General features: G+C 31.9%; 1 protein-coding gene across 3 annotated transcripts in view; it reads right to left on the reverse strand.

Moving 5' to 3' along the window:
- Nucleotides 1-27,812, reverse strand: part of LOC129218588 (HBS1-like protein) — a 163,711-nt gene that overhangs the window by 65,234 nt on the left and 70,665 nt on the right. For all 3 annotated transcript variants that reach the window (XM_054852902.1, XM_054852904.1, XM_054852903.1), the window contains exons 9-12: nucleotides 17,440-17,577; nucleotides 11,814-11,924; nucleotides 8,130-8,242; nucleotides 7,733-7,849 (exon numbers count right to left, since the gene is read on the reverse strand). In XM_054852902.1, the coding sequence (XP_054708877.1) occupies nucleotides 7,733-7,849; nucleotides 8,130-8,242; nucleotides 11,814-11,924; nucleotides 17,440-17,577 (479 nt within the window). The remainder of the gene's footprint in view (nucleotides 1-7,732; nucleotides 7,850-8,129; nucleotides 8,243-11,813; nucleotides 11,925-17,439; nucleotides 17,578-27,812) is intronic.

Consider the following 27,812-nt stretch of genomic DNA (forward strand, 5'->3'; position numbering starts at 1 on the left):
CTCTCTGTTAATGAAAAATGTTACGTCAAATGTTCTTCATTAACAGAGAGAAGTTTCTAAATTTTCCTTAAGTGCTCCACTTCAAATGCATTACTGTATGACATATTGCAATAGTAATCCCAAAAAAACACTATAAATAAGCGTTAATTTATTTATTTATTTTTTTGGTGGGTGGGGGGGTAAATTTGACATTGATTGAACTGATTTAAATGTTCCTTTCATTTCCTCACAGTAAGAAAATGTTAATTTGCTTTCAATTTGTATGGAGATTGGCGATTGAATATCTGAGCCCGAGCCCGAAACCTATTTTCGGTTCTAGAGCCCGAGCCCCTTCGGGTTCGTCTCATCTCTAGTACGTACGTGCATGTTTGTGTATGTGTGTGTAGGCGTGTGTATGTGTGTGCGTATGTGTGCATGTAGTCGACAGTGTGTAGGCATGCGTATGTGTATGCGTTGGATATGGACGCAACCTGGAAACAGTCTTCGCTAGAGGAGCAGCATCGTGAGGCCGGTCGAGTGTGGTGCTGCAGAGGGAGGCGGGGGGGGAAAATAAAATCATAGGAATTCAAAAGTCAAATGAGAATAATAAGCAATGTGATTGCTCAAAAAAAAAAGCAAAAAACTGAGCGCAAACATTCTTACAAGCACACCCATCAAAGAAATGTCAGAACAAGGAGCAAAGCGGAAGGACAAAAAGGATTATTTAAAAAAACAGGGAAAATAAGCTCGTGAAGCTAAAAAGGGAGTAAAAAAACTCAAACTAAGTTCCTTTAGGTCCGAGTCTATTCAATTCATTTCCAAGCAATTCAGTTGCATCAACTTCAAAAAATGGTGTTGTAAGATGTCCTGTTTGTAAAGAGGAATATTGTGACCCTCCAACAGAAGAACGGACCCAGTGCTGTAAAAGTCAAGAGTGGTGGCATGAGGCATGTTAAAGTTATGAAAATGGCATTTTTATTTGTGTCTATTGTTCGCTGTACAACTTAACACTTCAACATTACGCTCCAATGGGTTACGCTTAATTTGATACTTTGTAAGATGTAAAAACATAGTTTTCATTTTTAAAACTAGGTAACATATTCAAAACATAAAATGTGTTTAACTTTTTTCAACGTTGTCATCTTGCCCTAAGGTCAAAGTTATCTTGCCCCAGTACTGGGGCAAGATGGCGATTTGTTAAGGTCATAAAAAAATAAAAATACCCTTCGTTATTTTTATTTGAAAAATTAAATGGTAATATTTTTAATACCACAAAGGACTACTCTAACAGCTCATGTGAAATTAATTTTACAATCCTTAAAAATAAATCAATAAACAACAAAAATTTTTAATACAGGCATCTTGCCCCGGTCTCCCCACATACTCAATACATTTCATTGGAAAAAAAAACTTGAGCATCTGCATAATTATATTGTTTCTAAAATCCAGAGCGAGAGCAGTTGACCCCCTCACCGATCCTCCAAATGAAGAGTTTGATTTATTGAAACACATTGCAAGCCATACAGAGGTGTGAAATTTATTAAACTCAAGGAGTGAAAAACAGGAAAATCTAATATTCCGGTTTAAAAATAGCCCCTAGATCCTTCCTAAAAGCCCAATTATGTTTTTCCAAAATAGTCAAAGTACTATACGTTTTTTTCCCGCAAAATTTCCTGTTTTACTTGAGTTCCCTTTTCCTGGCAACACTGAGTCTTATCTGATAACACCCACTATTACATTCTTTTGTTGTTTCTAAAACTGTTCCTGCAGCTGTGAGTGCTATGAAGTATTTTTTTTTTCGTGTGCTTTTGGATTAGGATCACCAAAATAACAAGTTTATAAATGATTTTGTGTGACACACTGGTTTCAGGGGACAGTTTTAGTGTTCCGTTCACAAGAAAGCACTGATTATGTACATGTTAGATCAAAATACCTTTTCACAATGATTTCCCCATTCTTTCCTTTAATGTTCCAAAAACTAGCTTACAATAGCATTTTTAATACTTCAGTTTCGAAAAACTTACGGGAGAGATGCATTTTACAACTTTCGCTCCCCTCAACATCATCAAAAATCGTCTAAAATTGTGCTACTAAAACTACAGCTTCGAAATATTTTCAATAGCACACTTTCAAACACATCTCCTCTCTCCTTCACAAACATTATTAAAAATAGTCTAAAATTGCATTTTTAGGGCTTAAATTTTTCAAAATTTCCGGTGGAGATCCCTCGATTCCACAACTCCCTCCTACTAACAGTATCGAAGATCATCAAAAATTGCTTTAAATCTCTTATTTTGAAAGGTGTCCGGCCCCCTGACAATAAAGATTGCAAGAAATCACTTTTTAAAGACTTCAATCTTGGAAACTTTCTAGGGTGATGAAACCCTAGACCTTTATACCTCTTAATATTGCAAAAAATTGTCTAAGTTTGTGATTTTAGAACCCTGATTTAAAAAAAATTTCGTAGAAAATTTGAGAAATTTCTCGGAAACCTCTCCCTCTTCCTCCTACATAAGGACCGTCTAAAATTTTGTTATGATTTAACACTATTTCCGGTGGAAATTATCACATCCCTAACCGTACCAAATATGGCCTAAAACCGCACTTTTAAGACTTCAGTTCCAAAAATTTCGGGAGAGGGACCCTCCAATTTTGTCTCTCTAATTCAGTGGTGCCCAACCTTTTTATCCCCGAGGGCTGGACTTCATATTAAAATGATTCTCGTGGGTCGGAACACAAATAAAATTTCAAAATTTTACAACATGGGAAAATATGGAAATGGAAAAGAAATTAAAAACCAATAACTATTGCTATCAATTACTATGCTACTTTTATTAAGTCAGAGTTCCCACTCTTCTAGCAGATTAAAAAATAGGGCCTTTATATGGTCTTTTTACGGTACATTTCAAAACTATTCACTTCACGCCAATATCGCTCATCAATTTTCTTTGATGCCTTAAATTTATTTATATGTATTTTTTTATCTACCATTCATTCATAATTGATGAGTTATTTTGAAATGCGTTAAAAGCACTTTTTTTTTTACTAGCGAGCAGAGCTTTAAAATGTTATAACTAAAGTTCTAGGGGAACTATAGAGTTTAATGATATCTCATTTTAGAAACAATTACATGCACATTAAATTAACATGTTTATGTAACTTGAATAATTGTTGATAATTTTTTTTCATGAAATGCTAAGTTCAAAAATTAAGTTTTAAAGATAGTGTCTTTTAAAATGTTTGAAAAAACATATGATTTTTATTGTACTTTAATGATTACAGAGACTTTCAGAGTGTGACCTTGAAAGGGTCATAAGTTACAGCAAATAATGTAGTAAACATTACTGCAATTTTTGCTAAAACATTTTAGTAACTGCTGAACTCTTCATGGTCTCATTGAAATTTTTTTGAAACGTATTTTTTAAAAAATTAATATCACAAAAATTTTTGAATTTTTATTGTTGAAAATTTTGTGTAAAACATTTTTTCTAGAAAATTATTCAAGCTACAAACTAAAAAATGAATTCTCTTTAAAATGAGCAATTGTAAAACTCTGTTGCTTTCATAAAACATGAGGGATAACATTTGGAAGCGAAAATTTGGGAAAACTTTCCCACATTTTTTGCTCTAACTGCTGAGTCACTCATAGTCCCACTTTGAAACATGTTGGATGTATTCATTAAAATACATTTAAGATCTTAAATACATTTAAGATCATATTTTTTTCAAAAATTTTAAACGACATTATTTTTAATTTGATGGAAAAGTTTTTCTTGAAAATTATTAAACTATACACTAAACTCCAGATTATCCACCTTCCAGATTACCCATCAGCTTTCACACATTCAAAAACATGTTTTTTTTTGGAAACAATTAACTGAATGTAGATAAATGTACACATTATAACTTAGTACAAAACCTGTTTCTAAATATCAATATTTTTTCTTTTCCCTCCCTTCCTTCCAATGGCATCAAACGTTTCATGGTCCCTGAAACTGGACTACTTGAAACCTAATTTTTAGATCTACACTACTTACTGTTTTAAATCTACACTATAATTATTGATTTTTAGATCCATACGGCTTATGCGTGTAGTCAAGTAACCGCACCAATTTGGTTCAAAAAACTTCCCTCCTTTCCCCTATGCATTTTTAGTATAACCTTGTATGATACGTCTCAATTAATCTGTTTCTACCATTTGCTCACATATGTGTGAAATTCATTTGCTATAATGAGTGCTCATTTTTAGCTTTTACACGCATTTTTTATACAATGTTATATTAGTTAGGATCAGTGATGTTCCCATCAATTTTTCTGATGGTAGCTAGACTAGCTCCCAATAATCCATTATGTACAATATGTGCATGTGATCATATACATAATATGTCATAATATGAAAATTTTTGAAGCTTGAGGGTATACGCTATATGTCAAAAAAATGTTTGAGAGTGTACGGCCAGGGGTGTATACCCTATGGGAACACCCCTGGTTAAGATGCAACAATTATTGATCTACCTAAAGCAACTGCATAGACTAATATCGTCTTCTACTTGCTTTGTGGATTATCTACGAATTCAATTCTGTACATAAAATTAAAGTGAATGTACAGGTAGTTATCAAAATAATGGAAACACCTGTGAATAAAAGTGAGTTTTGAATGTGCTTTGAATGTAATAAAGAATAAAACTAGATATGTTTTTTTTTTTTTTTTAAATAGCAATGTACATATTCTGGGATTAACTAAAGTTCTGGACGTTTTGGATTTTTTCAAGCGCGTGAAATATTGGACCTCGCAAATTTTATAAGAGGCCATATTGTTGGAGCGCGTCTAGCTGAAGCGAGTGTAACTGAAACATCTTAACATTTTGGTGTTTCTAGAGGTACAGTATTTAAAGTCATGACAACATACACGCAGCACGGTAAGACAAGCTCAGCAAAGCAAAATAGTGGACGGAAAGAGAAGCTTAGTAAAAGAAACCGACGGTATTGAAGAGGATTGTAATGTCAAAAAAGCAAACAATATCAGCAAAAATGACCAGAGAACTCAATAACCATCTGGATTCACCAGTGTGAGTGATTCGAGTCAGAAGGTACTTTATCAACAGAATATTTATGGCAGAGAAGCGATTCCCAACACATTGCCACAGAGTGTTTCCATTATTTTGATAACTACCTGTAAGTACCTTTAAAATAAGTTATTATGCAACTCTATTGCTCCTATAGAACTTGAATCAAACACTTTAAAACACTGCTGGCAAGTAAAAAAAATGCTGTTTAATGAATTCCAAAATATATTGCCACATTACTTATGAATGATAGATTTTTTTAACATATAGATAAATTTAAAACATCAAAGTGTAAGGTTTCTCAAAGTTTCACGAAAATCTGAGAAGTTATATTTTGAATTTTTTTTCATTGATTTACACAGAATGACACAAATCCTTAAGAAATAGGGCCTTTGATTAATTTTTAGGGCTTTTGACAACAAAATATGGCCTTTAGAGTGGCCCCCTACAAACAAACGTAAAAATAGGGCCTTTATAGGGACTTTTGAGGGCCTATGGGAACCCTGCATTTAAAATGCATCTGTTTTTCAGAAACCAATTTCTGAATATTTGGCTACAAATTTGAACATTTTTATTAATCGTGCTTTTCAGTTTTTAACATTGAACAAAAGAACGGGCCAACAGGGATCAACTTCATTTGCCATGTGTGGCCCAGAGGCCATAAGTTGGGCACTATTGCTCTTTTAGCTATTAAAAAAACTAAGATGAAAGTTGCATTTTTTAAACTTTATTTTTGCTAAATTTACGAGGGGGAACATCTGAACTTTTACCTATAACATCATTGGAGAGCATCTAAAACTTGGTTTTAAGAACTTCGATTTGGAAAAACTTCCATGAGAAAGTCCAGAATTCCCCTCTTCTTTATATCATTGGGTTGTTTACAATTACGCTTTTGGAGCTTCAATTTTGAAACATTAGGTCAGGGTGGTAAATCGGTTAGAAAAATCCAACGGGGACATTTCTTGCCACCCATTATTTTCTTTAACATCAACAAATGTTGGCCTATTCAGTAAGCAGGCCTTGATAATCGCGTTTTCAAGGTCTTAATTCCGAAAACTTTCTGGGGAAGACCCGAACTTTTCCTCCCCTTAACATTACAAAAGCTCTCCCAAAACTGCGCTTTTAGAATTCAATTTCGGAAATTTTCTGAGTGAGAAAACCCTGAGGTGCCCTATTTTTACATTTTCATATTCAAGTAAACACAGACCCTTGCATGTAATTAGAAACTTTATCCTCAAGTATATAGTATTGTGCATGTTTGAAATTATATATTTATATAGGGAAAAATTAAAGCTCTCTGCCTCCCCCCCCCCCATTAAAACAAAACTATTTTCTGGTGCGCCACTGCCTCAGCCGCCCCCAGAACCAAAATCCTGGATTCGCCACTGGTACTCAATTAAGAAACGTGCAAAACTAAATTTTTAACTATACAAGGAAAAAATGCATTCTGCAAAACTTCCAATAAAAGCAGATTTGATTTTTTAAAAACATCTCAGGCAGTAATAACTTTAAATTGTGATTATAAATGAAAGGACTTATCAAAGGACTTTTGTGTAGTTTACACAGCATCTAAATATGAACATGTATGAAAAGATGTAAAATTTTCCTACCACATAATAAGCATGAAAAAAAAATTGTTTTAATAAAAAGAGATAGCATATTTTAACTGAATGTTTACAAAATTTAATTTTTCATAAGTAACAGTTTTTATGCCGACAGTTGTAGCTTTCTGATGCTAGTAGATTTCTAGACGATATAATGAGCACAATACATGTACAGGAGGGAATGACTCATTTTTTTTTTACATTTTTAAAAATCTCTAATGATTGCAATTTATAAACTTTTTACGTCTTGATTGTTAAAACATTATTCTTGCAGTTATCTCTGAAAAAAATTTCCAGCACTAACCCAGTTAAGTGTATAGAGTGTACATTATAAGGCAAATATTTTCATAGTGTCCTTTGTACTAAAAAAATGTGGTGTTAGTTTTGGCAAAGCATTCTTCAAAATTATATGTGAATTAGCAACAACTTAAAGAAGAAATTTCCTATCCCCAGTCCTCTGAGACACTTGACGCACTCTTCTGTAAAATCTTTATAATCTCTGCAGTTTCAGGATTGCACCATGGGAAAAATACCAATAAAAGAAAAAAATAACAATAAAGAAAATAATATTAAGGATTAAATCTGGAACTCAGAGCACATTGAGAATTTTGAAAGTAAACAAACTTCATTCTTTTACGTGTTGATACTAGTCTTAAAACACAATTATATAACATTTTTCTTCGGGCGATATAATGTCTTAAAAAATCGTTTATGCTCTCAGCAACAAGCTGTTGCTTAAGTAAAACTGAGCAAAAATGAAGAAGATACTTCATAAAGAACCCTCTTTTTGTATCAATACCTAATTGAAAGTTTGTCATTGATCCAAAACCTTTTTTTAAGAATTCTGCAAAATAATTGTAATTTTCTGAGTATGTATCAAAAAATCTATTATTATCTACTACAGCCTAAAAAAACATGTTATAACCCTAATGTAAAGTTCAACAGAGACAGAAAAAAAAAACAAAAACACATCAAGGTTATTCTATTTTTTTTCATGGCATTCATTCATACAGGAAATATAAAAAATTTTGTTTCAAAAATCTAAACTTTCAAGTATACAAGGATAAGAAACTTTCCTCATACCTAGAGATCGAATTAACATAGTATGTTCTCTGGTTTGACCACCAGCCTCAAATCCAGTTTCAAATTCTCCACGCGTTGAGTCTACAACTAGTATAGCTACATCGGCTTGTGCTGCTCCTAAAAAAGATTATTCAACTTTCAGAGCAAAATCTTAGAAATGTAGTGAAATTTATGTTTGATCATTGTTTAAAGCTTGACCAGGGAGAGATGGAGAATGACCTTGAAGCTGAAACATCATTTGTAATAGGGTGTTTTTTATTAATTTGTTATGAAAAGGATCAGCGAGAACGCGTCTCTTACTACTTGGCACTTTCTGCCTGATTCTACCTATTCCAAGTGACACTAATGATGGTTCAGCTTCAAGGTTATCCACCATCTCTTTGTGGTTAAGCTTTACCTGTTATCATATTTGGAATGAAATCTTTATGACCAGGAGCATCAAGAAGCACAACAGAGCGATGGTGAGTTTCAAACTTGGATTGAGCAACATCCATTGTTATCCCACGATTCCTAATGATAAAATATTAAGAAAACATCTCACTCTAATGTAGAACTATTTATAACTGAATAAAAAGCAGTGTCTTTTAAACATAATGTGGTTATTCTTCATTGTTGTAACCTACACTTTACAGTAAGCACTTAAAGATGTTAATTCATTTAACAATATTTTTTAATTTCAATAAAAACCTGTTTAAATCAGTCAAATAATGTTTATAATAGTTTTAATTTCAATTTTTTTTTTGTTTTGTTTTTTTTTTCTTTTTTGGTTCACAGCATGTGAATTCTCAGTTCCTGGTGTGACTGTTAACATTGCTTAATAATTTGTTTAATTAAAAGCATATTTTTATTTATTTATTTCTTTAACAAATGTCTCAAATACTAAATATTTAAGTACATTAAAGAATTTTATGTTGTAATTTAGTTTGTTTTAGTAGGACAATGAATTACATTACACAATAAAATCTCACCTCCATCACCCAAACATAAAATGCCAACTCCCATCGACGAATCGTCGTCCGGGCATCATATTTAATTTCTCATAATACAAGTCATATTAATTTTGTACAGAAATATTTTTGCTTTTAAAAACCTTAAACTACTGAAAAGTGCTTTATGTTATAATAATGTTCCTTCTTCTTTTTATTTAAGTTACATTAGAAAAGTAAGGATTTGCTCTTCAGAGAGAAGTATACCAACCATTTACTGTTTTTAAAGTAAACTGAATTAAATACAAGTGAGTTTACACATTCCATGTAAATTATAAACTATTTCTGATAGAAGTATTTTAGAGACTCTACTATTGAGCATTAGGATTTTTTCACATATTTTTGGAAAAAAATCTACCAATGCTGACAAAACAGTGTCTGTCATCAACCATATAACGTCAGGAAAAATATATGATGTCAGCTGAATTCTATTTTCAGTATTGTACATCATATCAGAAGTATCGGCAGCTGATGGTCATACATATGTTGTACTGACTGTTATTTACCATACACAGTGTCTTAATAAGCAGTACACAAAATAAACAAAAGTGAAACATCATTAAAATTGAAATCCATTTCAGGCATAAGATACTGAAGAGTTAGAAATGAAAAGAAAAAGTCATGAGGTGAAAAGTTGAAGCGGAAGTGCAAACAACTTTATTTTTCATTGCTTAAATATATCAAATTTCTTGCCAAAAAAAAGAGGATATGTGTGGTATTTAACTGCTTTACTTCATTCAGAAAAAATCTGCAGTTGAAGCTAACAAAATTCTCATGGGGACATGCAGTGAACATACTGTCTGAAACAACTAGTAGAGATTGGTTTAGACACTTCAAACACAATAAATTAGAAGATGAAGAACTCTCTGACGCATCAAAAAAGTGTGAAAGGTTTAGAAACCTACTCAAAACAAATGAAACCAACATGGGAGATTACTGCAGACTATAGTTGGAGTGATTAAGCTGATCATTGAAGGAAAAATGGCTGCTATAGTAATAGAAATACGATAAGGCAGTGCAGCATAACAACACTCAGTCAAATGTTGCAACACCAGCAAAAACCTACTTGAGAACACTCAAGTTTGAAGTTCTACCCCTCCACTATATTTACCGGACATTGCCCCTTCCAACTACCACTTGTTATAGTCCATGATACACGACTAGGCAAAGCAGCACTTCCATTTTTATGAAGATGCCAAAAATTGGGTAGACTCTCGGATAGCCTCAAAAGACGTGTCATTTTTCTTACAGTGGATTCAATTGTTTCCAGAAAGTTGGGGAAAAGTTGTGGCTAGCGGTGGACAATACTTTCAGTAGCCTCTATTTTAATGATTTTTTTAATATAGCATTAATTTTCCAAAAAAAAAAAAAACAAACAAAGAACTTATTTAACATTACAATAGATTTTTTTTTAAACTTGGATCTTAATCTCACAAGCAATTAGATCTTAAGAAAAAAATTAAATATTCGACATAAATTTCAGTTTATTTTTTCCCTTTTCACTTGAAATTAAAAAAACTCAAAAAAAAAAAAAAAAAAAAGAAGTCCCATTTTAAAACTTATGGTGGACCACATAAAACTTTAACAAGTTGCAACTGTTTCAAGAACCGCAATTTGCTTATTATGCAAAATTTAAACATCCTAAAACCTCAATTTCAGGGCTTCTTTAGTCTTATCAGTGTGGGGGAGGGGAAAGATAACCTTTTTTTCTGGACTCACATTTGGACGTTGCCCTCAGTTGTTGCTATCCGTGGCATGCATGGGCCGTTGATTGCCACCAGCTAGATCTGTCTCTGCACCTTATGGTACTGAAACAGATTATATTTTTTTACCTATGCTAGGATGAAATTTGCCACCATAGACAGTGGCATAGGTCACCTGCCCTAATAACAGGGCATGCCTGCATATTTTATGAAAATGTTTTCTTATGATATGTATGCAATTATTACAGCTTCCTCAGAACTTCTCAGCTTAGGTGATGATTCATGATTTTATAGCAGCAAAATTGGTACATAATGAAAATAGTTGAAAACTTAACTCAAGTAACTTTTCATGGTATCTGAAGTTTTTAATTAGTCCAAACAGACTATCAACATCACAAATATTTTGTTTCTGGAAGGTTTAATGAGCTATATAGTTGAATTGATTTTTAAGAGTGATTTGAAGGCTTGAAAAGTGGAGCAATTTCAAAGTACAGTAGAGTCTCAAAAGTTCGAGGTTTTGCTTAATCCGAGGTACTCCATTTATAGTTTAAGTTACATTATTTAGTTGTTAAAAATTTGATTTACATTAAAATAAAAAATATAAATCTTTTGTTACTGTAAAATTGATTAACCATGTACAGTAAATAATAAAAATACATTGAGATGTTGGTTTCAACAACTCTCCCTAAGTGGCACGAAATATTCATCAACTACAAGACATAAAGGAAGAGATGCTTCGGAGAAAATAAATTTTGATACTTAAAAACTGACATTGGTTTGTCACGTGTTAACATCCCTTTTGGAATAGCTGATTGTAAAAAAAAAAGGAGGCACACAACTTGATGCCACATAAGTTAGTTGAAACCTTTCTACAACTAACCGTTTTGTGTAATCCAAGACACATATATGCACGAATGCATATTGATACAGACATGACAAAACTCATTAAAATGGATTCTAGGGCAGTCAAAATGCATGTTTTTGGTTACCTTGCACACATAAATATGTATGGATATGGAGAAAAAATAAATCGAAATTTGTTTGGACACAATTTTAAGGAAATTTATGTTAAAATTTAAGTGATAAATTTTTCATGAAGAATAGTTCCTTTTCTTTATACAAGGAAGTAAAATGTGTTCCTCCTTATGCCTTCCAAGCAGTACAAATTTTAAATCTGGAAGAATTTTCCGGATAATCCTAGTTTTCAGCAATCCAAGATGAGGAGAGCCCAATTAACCTGAGATTTTCGAGACTCTACGGTACTTGAAGAGGATAAAAAGGGAAATCATAGTAAAATAAAGTAGAATTCACACAAATGCAACTAAATAGAATTCCACCGAAAAGTGGAGAAATTTCATCTATGACTGAAAAAGCTTCAAGAACTTGGCAAACCTTTCTTCATCAGTTTCATCCAAAACCCAAGCATACATAAAGGAGGATTTTCCAAGCTTCTTTGAATCCTGTTCAAATTTATGCATTGTTCGCTTTGAAACTTGTCCCAACCTAAAAATAATAAATATTTATTGCAGGTGTATTTACAGTAGAAGACCATTATAGCACACACCTTGGGCCAGAGCTTTTGCATTATACAATAACACACACACACACACATATATATATATATATATATATATATATATATATATATATATATATATATATATATATATATATATATATATATATATATATATATATATATATATATAGTCATTCACAAGTAAATATGATTCACAGTTCAAAGAAAAAGTGAATTATCTTGCACTTCTGCTAGCTCCAAGGTTTGCATAACAGCTGCATTTCCAAGAGCGATCTGATATACCTTTTTTACTGTGAATATTAATTTTCATTTAAAAGCTTTGAATTAAGATGGAAAGATGAAAAATTGTTTCAAAATTTCATTTGCATAACAATTTTTATTTTGCAAAGCGGAACAGAGGACTTTTTTAAACTGTAAACCTTATCGTTCACTTCTGAAAATTTGTGCAATTCATAGAGAATTACGTTCTTTTGGTTAGCATATTAAAGGTATTCTACTGTACTCCCAACACTTGAAAATGGAAATTGATGTTATTTGTAGATGATCCATTTAATTTCAAATGCAATTTCAACTACTCCCCTATTTGTCCACCTTAATGCAAAGAAGCAAAAAGTAAGTTATTTTTGTTTGCTTTTGCTTTCATTTTATGAGATGAGTTGCACCATTGATTGCTGACTCTTGCTGGTGTGCTAAATCAATTTAGCTACCGTTTTGATGGTAATCTCACCTTCAATGAGAGGACATCTGTCTTTACCTTGATTATGACTATTTTAGACTGATGAGTTCATAATGAGGATGAAACTGCAATCTGTAGATGTGGTAAATAGGCAATCAATATATGCTTGAAGTTCTGTTGTTACCCTTAACCCTCACTGACACGGCATATGGGATGGAACAATTTTGCACTGAGTGCGCCACATCGTTTTTTTTAGCAATTAATGTTACATAAACTGTTAATTTTCGAGCTTTTTCCTTCTAAATGTTATTGTTTGAATTCAGTAATAATTAAATAAGCATGCATGTATAAAAAAATATTACAAAATCAATTGAAATATTTTTAAAAACTGAAAAATGCATTGTTGCTTTCTAAACAAATATCGTTTATGAAAAAACGTTAATAAAGTTCAAAACATTTTTTGTGGGCGTAATAAAGATCTAAGATCTAAAAGATACTATCTTTAAGATATCAAAAAGATACTATCTTTAGATCTAAGATCTAAAAGATCTAAGATCAAAAAGAAGTTAAACATTTTTAAAAAATGTTTAATTTAAAGTTTTAAGTTTTACAATCACATGAAAATTATTTTTACAAATTTTATTAAAATGTACAAAACTTTTACTTATACAAAAAAGGAAAAATATACTGAAAAATGAATGCAACAAGAAAGACATAACATGGATAAAATAATGAATGTAAGTTGATATAAATGGATAAAATAATGCATGTAAATAATGAATACAGTCAACCTTCGTTTATCGCGGTTAATTCGTTCCAGGCTTTACCGCGATAACTGAATTTCCGCGAAGTAGGATTCTGTATTTATAAACCAAATATTTTCCTAACTAGAACGCACAAACTTACCTAGGACAATTTAAATAGGTTTTTAACATAGTTTGAGCCCTCTAGACATGAAACAGCACCCTTTGCTACCATTGCATTTGCATTACTTAATATATTACACAAAATTTGAGAAAATGAGATATATTAGACGTAATAGATATCACATAGTTATTATTGGGAAATAAAACTACACATACACACATGCATTTCTTACACACTGCTATTATATACACACTGCTACAAGTTAATCTATGAAAATAGATTAACTTGTTCGATGAAGAATTAATTGCCAATCAGTGACCGTACGTGCCCCCGTTCTTCTACATTTATCCTCATTAAAGGTATTGCGCATGCAACTTAAAAAGCTAGTACACTATTGATCACCATTTACAGATTTTATTATCCTCTAGTGATTTATACTTTCCACTTACAGTGTTTAACGGTTAAAATGAAATAGTGATTCGCTACTTTCTTCGGCGATTTTATACCTCCACTCCCTCAACTAGTGCAACTACAGCCCCTCAGAAGAGCTTACCTTACTTGAAAGACATACTTTGTTATTCTTTTGCAGGAAAAAGTTTATACAAGTGTACAAAAAATGCTAATTACTATATTTGGAAAAAAAACCCGAAAAAACCGCGATGTAGTGAAACCGCGAAAGTCGAAGCGTAAAGTAGCGAGGGACGACTGTATAAAAGAAAAAGTCAAGAAAAATCCCAAAATGGCTTACTGCAATAATAGATCTTCCAACTGGCTTAAAATTCATCTCTCTGATGGATAGCACATGACTTGCATGTATATTTTACTACTTTCATATGGCTTTTACATGTAAAGTGGGAACACTCAGAACATTTTAGTGTTGTATTATTATTTTTCTGTCTCCCACACAAAACACAGCATCCTCGAGTCCTCTTGGCAGGCGGGGGACCAGAATTCTACTCCTTCATTCTCTAACAATCTTTGAATAATCACCTTTGCATGAGTAGGTAATTGTGAGATAAGGAGACGTTGCTGAAGGTGGCATTTCATCAATGAAGTTGATAGATTTTAAAAAAATCGTCGTGGCTCAGATGGTGATTCTGGTTTCATTTGACTTACGATTAAGAAGGCGTTTATTCCTCCAATGTTCAGTAGTGAAAAAAAAACAGCTAAAAGCCATCTCCTAGTTTTTCTGGCTACACTGTAAGTGTTGCACAATTGGTCAACTGTATCAACGCCTCCTTTATTTCTATTGTAATCCAAAATTATATCTGATTTTTGGGTTTCGGGATCGATTTTATCATCTTCATGAGAGGTACTAATTAGGATCACACATTTATTTTTACGACTTACATATGAAACTAGTGTAAGATCTTTCTGAAATCCAAACAGCGATGTGCCGATGTTTCGAGTTTTTGAAGGAAGAAATTTGGAGGTTATTTCTCTCTTGTTTGATTTCATTGTTTGCACAAGTGTAATCCCATTAGCTAAAAGTGATTTAGCGAGTGGCATACTTGTGTGCCAGTTATCAGTTGTGAGATTACGGTTGGAATTTTTGTATTTCTCAATAAGCCGATCCACAAACGTCAAACTCTGCGTTAGATACTTCATAGGGACCTTGCGGCTGCTTTCCGCAATAAATTTCCTAATTCGACGAGTAATAAGTTCTTGAATCAATAAGGGTGAAGATTTTTATACCATATTTTGCTGGTTTATTCGGAATGTATTGAATAAATGAGCATTTTCCCCTGTATGCTTCTAATTTCTAATCAATCGTAAGCTGCTCCCCAGCAGAATAAAAATAATTGCAATTCACAATAAAATAATCGAGAAGTTTATGAATTGGGGCTATTTTATCAGTTTTTTTCTCACTTCTCGAGTGCTTTTTGCATCAAATCTGATACAAGATAGCAGAAATCGAAACCTGTTTACGCCCATTACACCTGGTAAAATTTCAATTCCTGTGCCATCACGAGCCCACGCTTCTGCTAAATTTACTTTAGACATTTTTTGCTTCCTAGCAAGTAAAGAATAACCAATGAACGCCAACAATTCTGCTTGGTTTGTTTCTTTCACATCTCTTTTACTACTACGTTGAAACTCTCCATTTTCCTCTCTTTTCTTGGTATGCAAATTCGTATAGTGGATAGTCAAGTCCGTGAATTTTGTTCCAAGACAACATTTCATCAAAAATATCATCACAATTTTTTGGAAAAGACAAAACATTTAGAATTTTTTTTTTGCAGTCCGCACAAATTTGCTTCTTATAGGTTTTTTTGACCATTTATAGACTTCGGTTACTTCTTTCAATTTTTTTCCACGAACAGTTTTTGTTTTATAGATACTTTTTATGAAAAATTCATTCTCACCTTGCTCTGTAGCATTTTGTTCTTTCAAGTAATTTCTTCTTCCATATCAGACCTAAAATCACATTCTGAATTTAAATCATGGTCACTATGCTGAATGTTTTCTTCGTTGTCACAATCAGAAGCGATCTCATCATCAATATCATCGTCTTCGTCCAACAATTCTTGCAAAACCCGCCAATATTGATCATGAGGCACTATATCACGGCGGCGCAACATAACTGCATGGGTGGCACATAAAGTGCTACAGTAAGACACACTTCACTAAACAGAAAGAAATCTCACACACAACTGACTTCTGACCAAGGTCAACGGGCACATCTCACTCAGAAGAAGAGGGTAGGAGGGTAGGTGGTGGCCTAGTCCCCTCCTTTGTTGATAAATGCTTTTTCTTTTATTTTATTGTTGCATGGCGCACTGAGTGCGCCATACCATGCATTTGAGGGTTAAAGGTTGAAACTTACAGCTTAATACTTGGACTGTTTGTCTGTCAGATATATGATCTTGAATAAATTTTACTGGCAGCAGGACCACAGCCCTTCATTTCTAGGGAGCTTTAAAAATTTGAAACAGATTGGGATTTTTAAATTATCAGTCTACAATAAAGGCTGATGATCAAGGGGAAACTGGAGTTAAAATGGCAAAAATTATGATTAAAATATAATGACTGTAATTAAGAATTTGTATGTGTGTTTACGAAGCATTGAAATTTATATACAAAAGATTGAGTTTTCTCAAACCAACCTTTAAAGAGTAAAATAAATCACATTAAAGTATCAGTAAAGAGAATTGTTAAGACTTATGACATACATTAATATTTGATGGATAAAGTTCTTTGAAAGCAGCAATACAATCGTACTATGACAAAACTTATAAAAAAAATGAAGGATCTTTTAAACAGCATAAAAATTTGTAATGATAATAAATGGGAAGGAGGTAATGCAGTAAGAATGGGTCAAATGCCATGCTTATATATTGAGTCAAAAGTAAAATAATTGTTTAATGATAAGTAATAGGCATCATTTCAGGTTGTCCTATAATGAATAAGGATCAGAAGAAGTTTTTGATGTGAATAGTTCCATTAATACTAATTGTGTGGTAATTCAATCATCAATTCTGGTGTTGAAACCTCAAATAACAGTTACTCTGAATGAACTCGGAACATCATGAACTGAGATATGGAAGGGCTGTTACACCACCAGAAAGATAAGGAATGATGATGAAATCATTTGATTTGTAAATGTGTTCCCATATGAATTTGTGCATTTAGAATTTTAAGGTTCATACAATTAGGAAAAAAGTAAGCTGTTTAGTAGGTTTGATTTGTGTAAGTATGTTTAAACGTGACTTTGAGGCAGTACCTAATGAACATATAACATATTTCTCCTTGTAATATAAAAGAACTTGTACAGCTTATTTTAGTATTAACATATACATATAATAGGTACAGAAAGTAAAAAAATAACAATATTTTAAACAGAATAACTAAGGAGGTTATTTAACAAGTTTAACTTTTGCATTTTAAAGTAACAATCAAATTTTTATAAGTAAAAAAAATGCTTCTAAACATACCGAAATAACAAATGACCCATCAAAGTGCTTTTACCCGCATCAACATGTCCTATGACAATAAGATTTATAAGTGTCTTTAGCAGAGATCTTTCTTTGGTATAAAGATCAAATGCATCATACTTCTTTTGTGTAACTGGCCTACAAAAAGCAAAAATATTATTTTTGAACAGTACTAATTCAACTAGACAATGCTTTCTTACCAACTGAATCAACGCATGGCAAATAATTCTTAAAGATAAGAAAAGTTATAATAAAAGCATAAAGAATGTATGACAGCAATACAATTAATCAAAAAACATATTTGGGTCATTCTTCAAAAAGTGTAACTTTTCTGTCACACGCCTTTTACTGTAAAAACTTTAAGGGACAACTCCTTTAACAATGCTTTTTAATTTCATCAAAAATATATATATTTAAACCTGCCAACAAATTTGTAATAATAATTTTTATTTTAATATATTTTTCGTTCACAACATGTAAATTCTCACCTTCGTGGCATGTCACACACCTGGTGTGACTGTTTATGTTGCTTCATAACTTGTTCAATTAAAGGTATTTACTTTTTTATTAGATTATTCCTTTTACAAGTGTCTCAAATACTAATTGTTTAAATATATTTAATTGTTTAATATTTTATTTTAGTTTGTTTTAGTAGGATAAGGAATCATGTCACACAATAAATCCTCACCTCTGTTACCTAAACACAAAATGCCATTTCTCATTAACACGTGGCAGTAATGACATCACATTTTATTTTCCATGATACAAGGGAGTCCCCTTATTTATTTTCAGTCATAAAGAAGGTGTGAGATTTTTGTTGAAAAACAAGAAGATAGATTTTGTTTGAAAAAACAACTGTGGTTATTGTGAACTCTCACTTCCGTGAACTTGAATTTCAAGGATGTAAATTAATGTAAAAAAAAAAAAGTGAACATGTTTTCATATGTTTAACATGTGCAGATTGTAGCAACAAAGAGAAAAAAAATATTTCCCTGAAAAATTTATCCATTATGCCTATATTAATGGAAAATTCCTCACCCCCCCCCCCCCCTGAATCTCACCTCTGTTAAAGACCTTATCAATGTCAATATTTCTGAGTTGAAAATAAATGATGGAGTGGAAATACATCAATATCAGGCATTCTACCAAAATTATAAGTTGCCAGTATATTTTAAAATTTACTAAATACTATTTTTTAAATCACATTTGAACAAAAAGGATAACTAAAAGTTAAGCCGTACTTTATTTAAGAAATCTTAATATTAGATTCCCACTAATCATTAAAATAGCTCATTGTTCGCATAATTAACAAAATTACTACTTTGATATTAAATTGACCTCGATTTTTAAAGATTAAAAGCATTTATTTTTTTTATTTCCTTGAACAAAGCACATATTTTTTTTTTTATTTATTTATGAGTAAAATAATTGGAACTTAGCTTTTCAATTGTTTATGTTTACTTCTAGTAGGTAACACTTTTTTTTTAAGAATGGAAAAAAAAGAAAACAAGGTTTCGAAATTGAAAAATATTTGCATTCAAAAGTTATATTTTCTGGAGAATGACCCATTTATAGTATAACTAACACTACAAACACTGAAGCTTCCGTAAACTAAATAGGCACGATTCAGAAAATGATTATATTAACGAAAAACAAGACTCTTTTCTATGACAAAATAAACTTTTAACAAGCAATCTTTTTACAATGCTAAACATGTTATAACTATAGGTGTTCCAAATGCAGCATAGCTTGTTACATACTTAAGGAATCCAAACCATACTCTAAATGTTAAGTAATATTATGACTACGAAACTTAGCATTAAAGTATTTTCAATTGACATTGCTGTGCAAATGTATTCATGCAATATTATCAACCCCCCCCCCCCCCCATCTACTTTTCCCGTTTTTTTTCTGCTTTGGGCTTTTTAAGTTCTTTTTGCATCAATTTTAGTACCCTATGTAGTTTTTTGAGTAAGATAGTATTCCCAGCTTTTTTGTTTATAACCCCCCATAAATTTTGTTCTGTCGTGGAATAACCATACCTTTTGATATAGACTTCAGTTATTTCTTTATAACTGAAGTTACATTTTAGATAACCTGTGATGAAATTCATTTTGTAACACTCCTGGTGCTGCTTGTCACTCTCCTGGTGTATGAAAATTTGACCCCCTCTTTTGAGGGTGTAGCATAGTTAAGGTGAGTTCCCTCTTTTTTTCTCTTAATAAGTTCCTAACAAAGAGTAAGTATACATTTTTTTCCGATTTTTTTCAACATTTTTATTTTTAAAAAATCGTGATTGGAAAATCAAGTTTTTGGAGAATCACCTGACTATTCTACCTTTCATTTCACTAGAGACTTTTTCCAAGCCTTGCTAGAATATAAACTTAAGAAAGGCAAGAGAAGTTCCTTTTTTTAATTTTTGAATTTTTTTCTCCCACAGTCTCTTTTTATGTTCTTCCTCTCCCCCCCCCCTTTAATAGGCAACTCCCACAAGTTTGTTTTGATATTCTTTTACTCCATTTTGTTCTTCCAGCAATCCTCTCAATCCTCGAAAAATTATTTTATTCACGGAGCTGAATCAATATTTTGGTGTGCACCTTGTGCTGAAGAATTCTTACGGATTTTTTTTTTTTTTTTGCCCCAAACCAAAGTGGGTCAATTCTATTTTCCAACTTATCATTGTGGAAAATTTTGACTAAGAAATTTATATGTGCCACATAAAAGCAAATATGCTTAATGTTTTGATAAAATTTAATTCTTTTTCACTCCTTGAAAGGCAACGTTTCATTAATTGTTCTTCTTAAATTAATTCTGTCCTAGTTTTTGAGAAACAGAATGTTGCGGTCAAGTTATCCCTCTGCTTCAGAGACCTTGTAATATCTTTTAGGGTATCAAAGCTGGTTTGGATACACATAAAGTATCAGAAGCATCCAATGTGTACTACAAACACTGCTATTTTTCTGTTTTTCTTTGCTTTATTTACCTTTTCTTTTGAATTACTACAAATTAAAAAGATGAATACCGTTGCTAACTGAACACTATGATGCAAACATATAAAGTTAAGCCAGGTAAACTATGTTAGCATAGACACCGGTATTTCAAGGCTCACAGGTAAAGGAACAGTGTTGGAAATTGGTACGTAAAAGGCAACTAACTTTTTTGTTTTAGTTGCCAAAATACTCTGCTTAGGAATAATTTTAAAATAATTCAATAAGCTTAACCAAAACTGTTAACTTCTGCTTGTCACGATAATAATGTTATTGTTTAAAATGTTCAAAGAAAGGAAAAAATTATTCTTTTGGTAATCAAAGTCCTAGCAACAAAATTCTTGATAAGTAAAGGAATTAATGAAAACCAATTTAGCAACTTAAGGACAAGCATGTATACACAACATTAAATATTCAAGATAATAAGAAATAACTAAAAACATTTTGTAGGGTATCCATTAGGGTGGGCCGAAATAAGCCGAAAAATTTTTTTTTTGAAATCAATTTTTGGATAGCGCACAAAAGTTGCGTAGTGAGCTATTTAGCACTCACAAAACATTTCTCGGCTATTAAAAAATATCTAGCCGGCGCTATTTGACACTGAAAAATTGAAAAAAAAGAGAAAAATGGATTTTTGTCGAAATTTTTTTAAAAAAAACTAAATTCCAAATATTTTGCTGGAATGCACCAAAAATGTTATATAATGAGCCAGTTCGAGCCCATAAAATGTTTCATTGATTTTAATGAGCATTTAACCGCTCCCTTCCGACATCAAAAATTGAAGAAAAATGAAAAAATATTGAATTTCTTTAAAAACCAATGTGAAAATTATTTTTCAAAATTAAATCATAGACTAATTAACTAAATAGCACTATTAATCATAGTAATTATTATCACGCAATAGTATCATAAATTTTCTAGAATTACATATAGAGATAATAAAATTTTGAAAAAGAAATCTTTAAATTTGATTTAATAATACCTCATGCATAATGAATATTATTTTTTGGAATAATATTGTCCCTTGTTATCAAATGATGGAAGTTCTTTCCTAGCTTGAAGTTTGGCACTAATATATCCATCTCGTGCAGTTTCACCACGAACTTTTACTGCAGTTTCGGTTATTAGTTTCACACAACGTTGCACAGCTTGCGTGTGAAGGGAAATTTCTAGAAAGTGAACTCTGTAGGCTGTTCTTTGCACATTTCTTTCAATTGTTGGTTTTTTTAGATGCATTGTAAGAGGTGGTTCTGTTACAACACAGTTTGCCCAATCAACAAAATCAACATAATCAACGGCTTCAAAATTGAGTTTAGGACGCTTAAAAAATCTTACACCATCCGAGCTCTTCGTCTTCTTATTTCCAGAGTTCAGAATGCACCTAACAGCTATTCCCGAATGTATTTTTTTGAGTCAAACAACATTGTCAACAGTAGCTGTTCAGGATGAGCAAAATATGCATTATTTGAGAGAACTTTGAAAATTATCTCCTTAACGTTGTCTGGAAATTGCCTTGCAAGAGAAATCATTTTCCAAAAATGTTGGGCACCATACTGGCAGTTCAGTTTCATTTTTATTTCAAACCACGTTGGAGCATAAACTAACATTACATACTTTACAAGCATTGTAAGATTTTCTGATGGAGTTGGAGTGCCTATATACAAGCATAACAAACAGTTTGTAGTTGTCAGCCATCGCGCATGACTAAGTTTGCCTGGGCTACTGTCAGCCATGCTAGAAGGACAACTACCATCTTTTACTGAAAGACAGATTCTATACAAATATTGTTGTTCAGTACTTTAATTTTTTATATCTTCCATGTCCAAAACCAGAAGTTGCAGTCAATTTTATCAAATTTGACCACCGAATTTTTTTTACAATCTCTAAGAAGTTGTCCGATAGCTCCAGAATATGAATGTGGCCCCTTTGTGCAACCGTCCTATTCCGTAATAAGATGTCTCAGTGGCAACTTATTAGTATGCAGCAGACATATGTTCCAATGTAAAGGTCTTTTGAGATATGTTTCAAGTAAACAAATTACTCCATCTTTCCATCCCATATTTACATTTGTTCCGTCGCATACAATAACCGATAGTTAAGCAAGCTCATATTATACTTTTTTGCAAAGCCTATTATACCTTGCGAAATTTCTTTTGCACTTTCACCAACTGTTAGTGATAAATGACCGATATACTTGCTACCTGGTTCTTCTATCATTGCTACATGTGTTTCAGATGCTAATTTTTGATGGCCAGATGTCTTTTAAAGGGTGTCATCTTTGAGGCCGTCAAAATACAAACTCTTTATAGCTGCCCCTTTAACTGCTCTTAAATCCCTTTCTCTTAGCTCGCTCCTTTTTTTATCGACTTCCCTCCTTACTTTGTTTTTATTGACTAAATATTTTTGTTTTCTTTTGTTAAGGAGAAACTATGTCGAAATCAGCGAGAACTGCTGTAGCATTTTTAGCCACTGCTCTATTTGAAGTGCCAGTTAGAGCTGCTAAAGCTGTATGAGGCATAGAAAGTCTCATTTGACTTGTCGTTGTTTTCTGGCGCATCAGTTCGCTTGCGTTTTCTTGAAAGCGGATAATTCAATTTAAAATCCACTTGTGCTGGGTAATGATATGTCTTTCTCATCCAAAGCAATACTTGTTTCAATTTTCTGGCATCTTTTTTCTCCTTTCGTAAAATAGTTATAAAATAATCTTAGGAGTAATAGAAGCAGTTGAGCGCCGTTTATTTTCCAGGAGAAACAATTGGAACCGAAGATTTAAAAATTAGCATCTTATGTAACTATTTTTTATTTGAATGTGTGCATTTTTTAAAATTGGCGTACAAATGTCGCATAAAATTGATTGAATTTTCATTGTTTTTTCTAAGTAACGTACTGCATAACATTTCAGTATTTACTTATTTCGAAACTACTTTAATTTTTTTTTTCATTTTTCCCATGTTTTAGTCTTAAAGGAGCGTTGCTAAATATTCTACAAAATATATAAAACTCTTTGAGGATTTCAACTAATACACTGGCAGATACTTCTGTTTGCTGAAACTAGCTTCAAACTTTTATTTTTGCCCCCCCCCCTTTTTTTTCAAAAAAAGTGCATTTTTGCCCTTTTTTTTCAGTTTTTCAAGGTCAAATAGCGCCGGCTAAATATTAAACAAATTTAGCGAAATTTTTAATGGGTAATAACGGGCCCATATAGCAACTTTTCCGCACTATCCAAAAACAGATTTCCAAAAAAAGTTTTTTCGGCCCACCCTAGTATCCATCAGCAAATTTATGGTTCCTTCCAGTTAAAAGTCATTTTGTAAAAATTTATTGTATTTGGAAAAGATTGGGGGTGATGAAGTGTCAAAGAAAAGAACCCCACAAATGCACTAGAGATTGGCACCATTCTTCAAAGCACAAAAAGGAAAACAGAAAATTGCTTTGAAAACGTAACATTAATCTATTCTCCATAATTTACATGTAGCGCAAGTAAAAAATTATGGTTAAGGGTAAAATTATGACTATCATATTATTTATGACACACTAGGGTGTATCATAAAAATAATTTTTTTTTAACTTTGACATGCACATACATTTGAGACGCAATGTATTTGCACTCAATAAATTCATTTCTAGTATTATTTTTTAAGAATATTAAGGTTAAGCTACCGGGAAACGAACTTAAAGGTTTGAAAAGAAGGTAAAAAATGGCCAATTTTCAAATATTTATGAAAATACAAATGTTTAATATTCTTCTTCTAAAACTATTCAAATGCTTCCTTTTAACACTCTTTTCACATGACTTTATAATTAACTACATTCCTTTACAGTTTTAAGTGAGCGAATAAACCTTACATTTTCGTGAATTTAAACAAAAATCTAATCTTTAACCATTTTTTGTATGTTGCAATATTTTTCCTTTTATAGTCCAGTAATATTTTTTTTTTCAAAATAAATGTGCACTATGCATCTCTTTGTTGAAAATGCAAATATATTTTATTGCATTAACAACCGAGAACCCACCGCAAGGAGGTGGCTGCACTTCATGCTCCACTCTTCCTTTCCCATCCACCCAACCAAGAAGGAGTCATTACAGGACTTACATTTACTTCTACTGCACGATTTTAAACGAATTTCAATGTTTGGACCAGGGTTTGAAGTTGGACCTATGATTGAGTTATGACATTATGATCGTAGGTATAAAGTTGCTCTTATAAATCCATCTCTTGCGACTTCTGCCTCTAATGCATTTCTCTAATTCAACTCTTTTATATTTTAACTGTCATACGGTATGTCATAAAGATGTATGATTATTTTAGATTCGGAATGTCCATTTTCCTATGTACTTACCCATTTTGAGTTGACAGATGCAAAAAAAAGTTTTGGGAAAACAATTTCAGCTACCAAGAAAACTTCATTTACGTATAATTCAGGGATTTCTTTCAAAAAGTCCAAATACAAATACATAAAATACAAATACATAAAATTTCTATTCTAATACCATTTAAAAGCTTCTTTATAAAACTCTATTCGCATGTCTTTATGATTATTTACATTCCTTTAGTTTTTAGCTCGTGCATAAGTCACAAAATTTTGTGAAATTAACCAAAAATCAATTTTTTTAGCTCTTTCTGCACATTGCAATATTTTTTTATAATTTAGTTACAATTTTTTTGCAATATATATGTACTATGCAGCTCTTTGTTGAAAATGCACTTATATTATAAGTGCATACCCTGAAACCACCACAAATAGGTAGCTGCATATCATGTTCTATTTTGCCTTTCCCACTTACTCAGCCAAGTTATTTACGTATTTACAAATACTATATGACTTTAAACACTTCTCTACTTTTGAGTACAGGTTTGAAGTTGCACTTAGAGTCAGATTTAGCATTGATGATCACAAGTATAATGTTTTTCTTATAAACCCATATCTTTCATCATCTCTAAATACCAGTCCATCTACTCTTTAACCAGTTTCATAACCCTGTCAGCAGCCGGAGAGTAAAAGGGGAAACATTTGTTGAATTAATGACAAAACTTCAACAGTTTTTGGATTATCATCAGCTGTACTTGATGGATATTTTACAATGTAATACAGGAAGAAAATGTAATCCTTATCTTGTTGTCAAAAATCCATGACAATTTCACTCAACAGCGTTCGTTAACGTGAGCTAATGGAATTACAGAGCTGTATATTTTTCAAGCTTAACTGAGATATGGGCGATTCTCTGTAAACTCATAATGGCACATACAAAAGCTGTCCGGACATTTTTCTTTAGCATTTTTGTTAAATTATAATGCTATTGCTTAGAAAAGCAGTTATTATCTTTGGTTCAAAAGAGATCCAAATGAATTTCTATATATTTTTCAAGTTGTTTGTGGTTTTCTGATACATCATGATAGGGGATTGTTAGATGCAACAGGGGACTGTTTACATGAGACAGAGGGTAGTTTAAAATAGAAGTATATCATATTCTTAGTATCAATTATGTGTTTTTATGACATATTTAAGCATCAACATAAAACATTTATGTTTCTAAAGTTTCTTAAGGAATACGAACAAAACAAAAAGAAAAAAAAAACATAACTTCTCTTACAAAATAAAAACTTCCATTTCAAAACCATAACAATACAAACATTTTTTACTTAACCTGAGATCAATTTGGAGTATAATTATTTTGATATTATTATTAATATGAATTATTGAATAATGTATTCATTCTTAATTGAAATACAATTTAATAAAGTTATTACAAAAGAGTCATTCATCTCTACAATCACACATTTAATTTCAAAGAACTTTATTAGATCTTTCTGCAAATGAGCTATAAGTTGTTTCGGATGCATTTGAAAACATTTTTAAAGCTATTTTGTGCCTATTCGAGCTTTTTTAGTCTTGAAATCTTGGATTTCTTGCTTTTCAGAAATCCAGGTTTTATTAATTTTATCACTATGTTGTTGTATATTCGGGATTTGTATTAATGCAAGTAGAAAATGCTCTTGATGTACAGTTTTTATTGTACCGAATGCAACACAAGTCTTCAAGTAACTTCTCCTAATTGTATTAGGTATTATTCTGACTTCATACAGGGAAGCATAGTTTGTCTAAGTTGTTGTGGATTAAACATAAGCATGTATCGCAATTTTTTACTTTTGGTTTGACTATCCAGAAAGGATGCAGTCATCAGAGTGCCACTAGTTTTTCGTACAAATTAAGAAAAGTGTAATATAGGGTAACGACACCAGTAACAGACATGCTTAAGACATCGACCTCAGGTTAACTCAATTTTCTGAGTCTTTTAATGTATTTAGATTTTTAAAACTATTTTTCTGTCATGCTACAACATCTCCTTTAACATTTGGCAGCTTTTGGATCCTCTGAATGAGTTAATTTTATTTTTTATTTGCTCAACTTCGAAAAATGGTCTGACAGTAACAGACACCGAAAAAACTGATGATACCCAGTAACAGATAGGATGATTAAAGGATGAGTATTGGACAAAATTCCCTTTTTTTTCTTCAAAATGTGTAAAAGTTCTTTATTTTTAAAACTAAAGCTTTGTTAAATTCAAATGAACATGAAACACCGGCTGACCTTGTGGTGGCTGTTCATAACCTTCCACCCCTGCCTTGTAAAAGCCAACTGTCTCATAAAATTCACTCTTTTAAGACTAGATTGTTGCACCGTATTCATAGGCCAAAGTAACATCAGTTTAACCCGCCTAAAATTCTTATTATTTAAATCAAAACTTATTACTGCCTGTTACGGGTGCTGTTACCCTATATCTTTTTTTTTTTTTTCAGTTTTCCTAGAAACAAATTCCTTTTTACCAGCAGCAATGCAGCAATTGTTGTCGTCTTAAAAGAAATTCTGAATAGCTTGTTTATAACTTTCAGATGTTTTAATCCTTCATGTTCCAGGTCATTGAGATTAGATATTTTGCCATTTCTGTGAAACGTCAAGCTTTTTCTAGGTATCCAATGCTAATTCTTTGAATAAGATTGCAATATACTACTCTTTTAAACATTTATTTATCTTTAGTACCTTTTAAAGTTAATAATTTCTTTTCAGCTAATCTTTTAGGACGTCACCGAATAGCGCTTTTTGGACCACTTCTATTCTCTTACCCGGCTCATCCAACATTTTCTACATTTTTGTCTTATGTGTGTCCTCAACATTATTTTTGTTCTTAGCTTCAAATATTACCAACCTTTCCAGTATTTCTCCAGTTTTCTCTGAGAGAACCTGATCTTTCTTTTTTTTTCTTTCTCATATTTTTGCCTTCACCTTTTGGGTTGTATTTTCTTTGCTGTAAACTAATATTGTTTTTGAATATTGTTGGTCTTGCTGAATATTATTGGACTTGGAGCTGTAGAAAACTGAATTGGA

This window comes from Uloborus diversus, chromosome 3 (genome assembly GCF_026930045.1).
Source record: "Uloborus diversus isolate 005 chromosome 3, Udiv.v.3.1, whole genome shotgun sequence".
Taxonomy (NCBI): Eukaryota; Metazoa; Arthropoda; class Arachnida; order Araneae; family Uloboridae; genus Uloborus; species Uloborus diversus.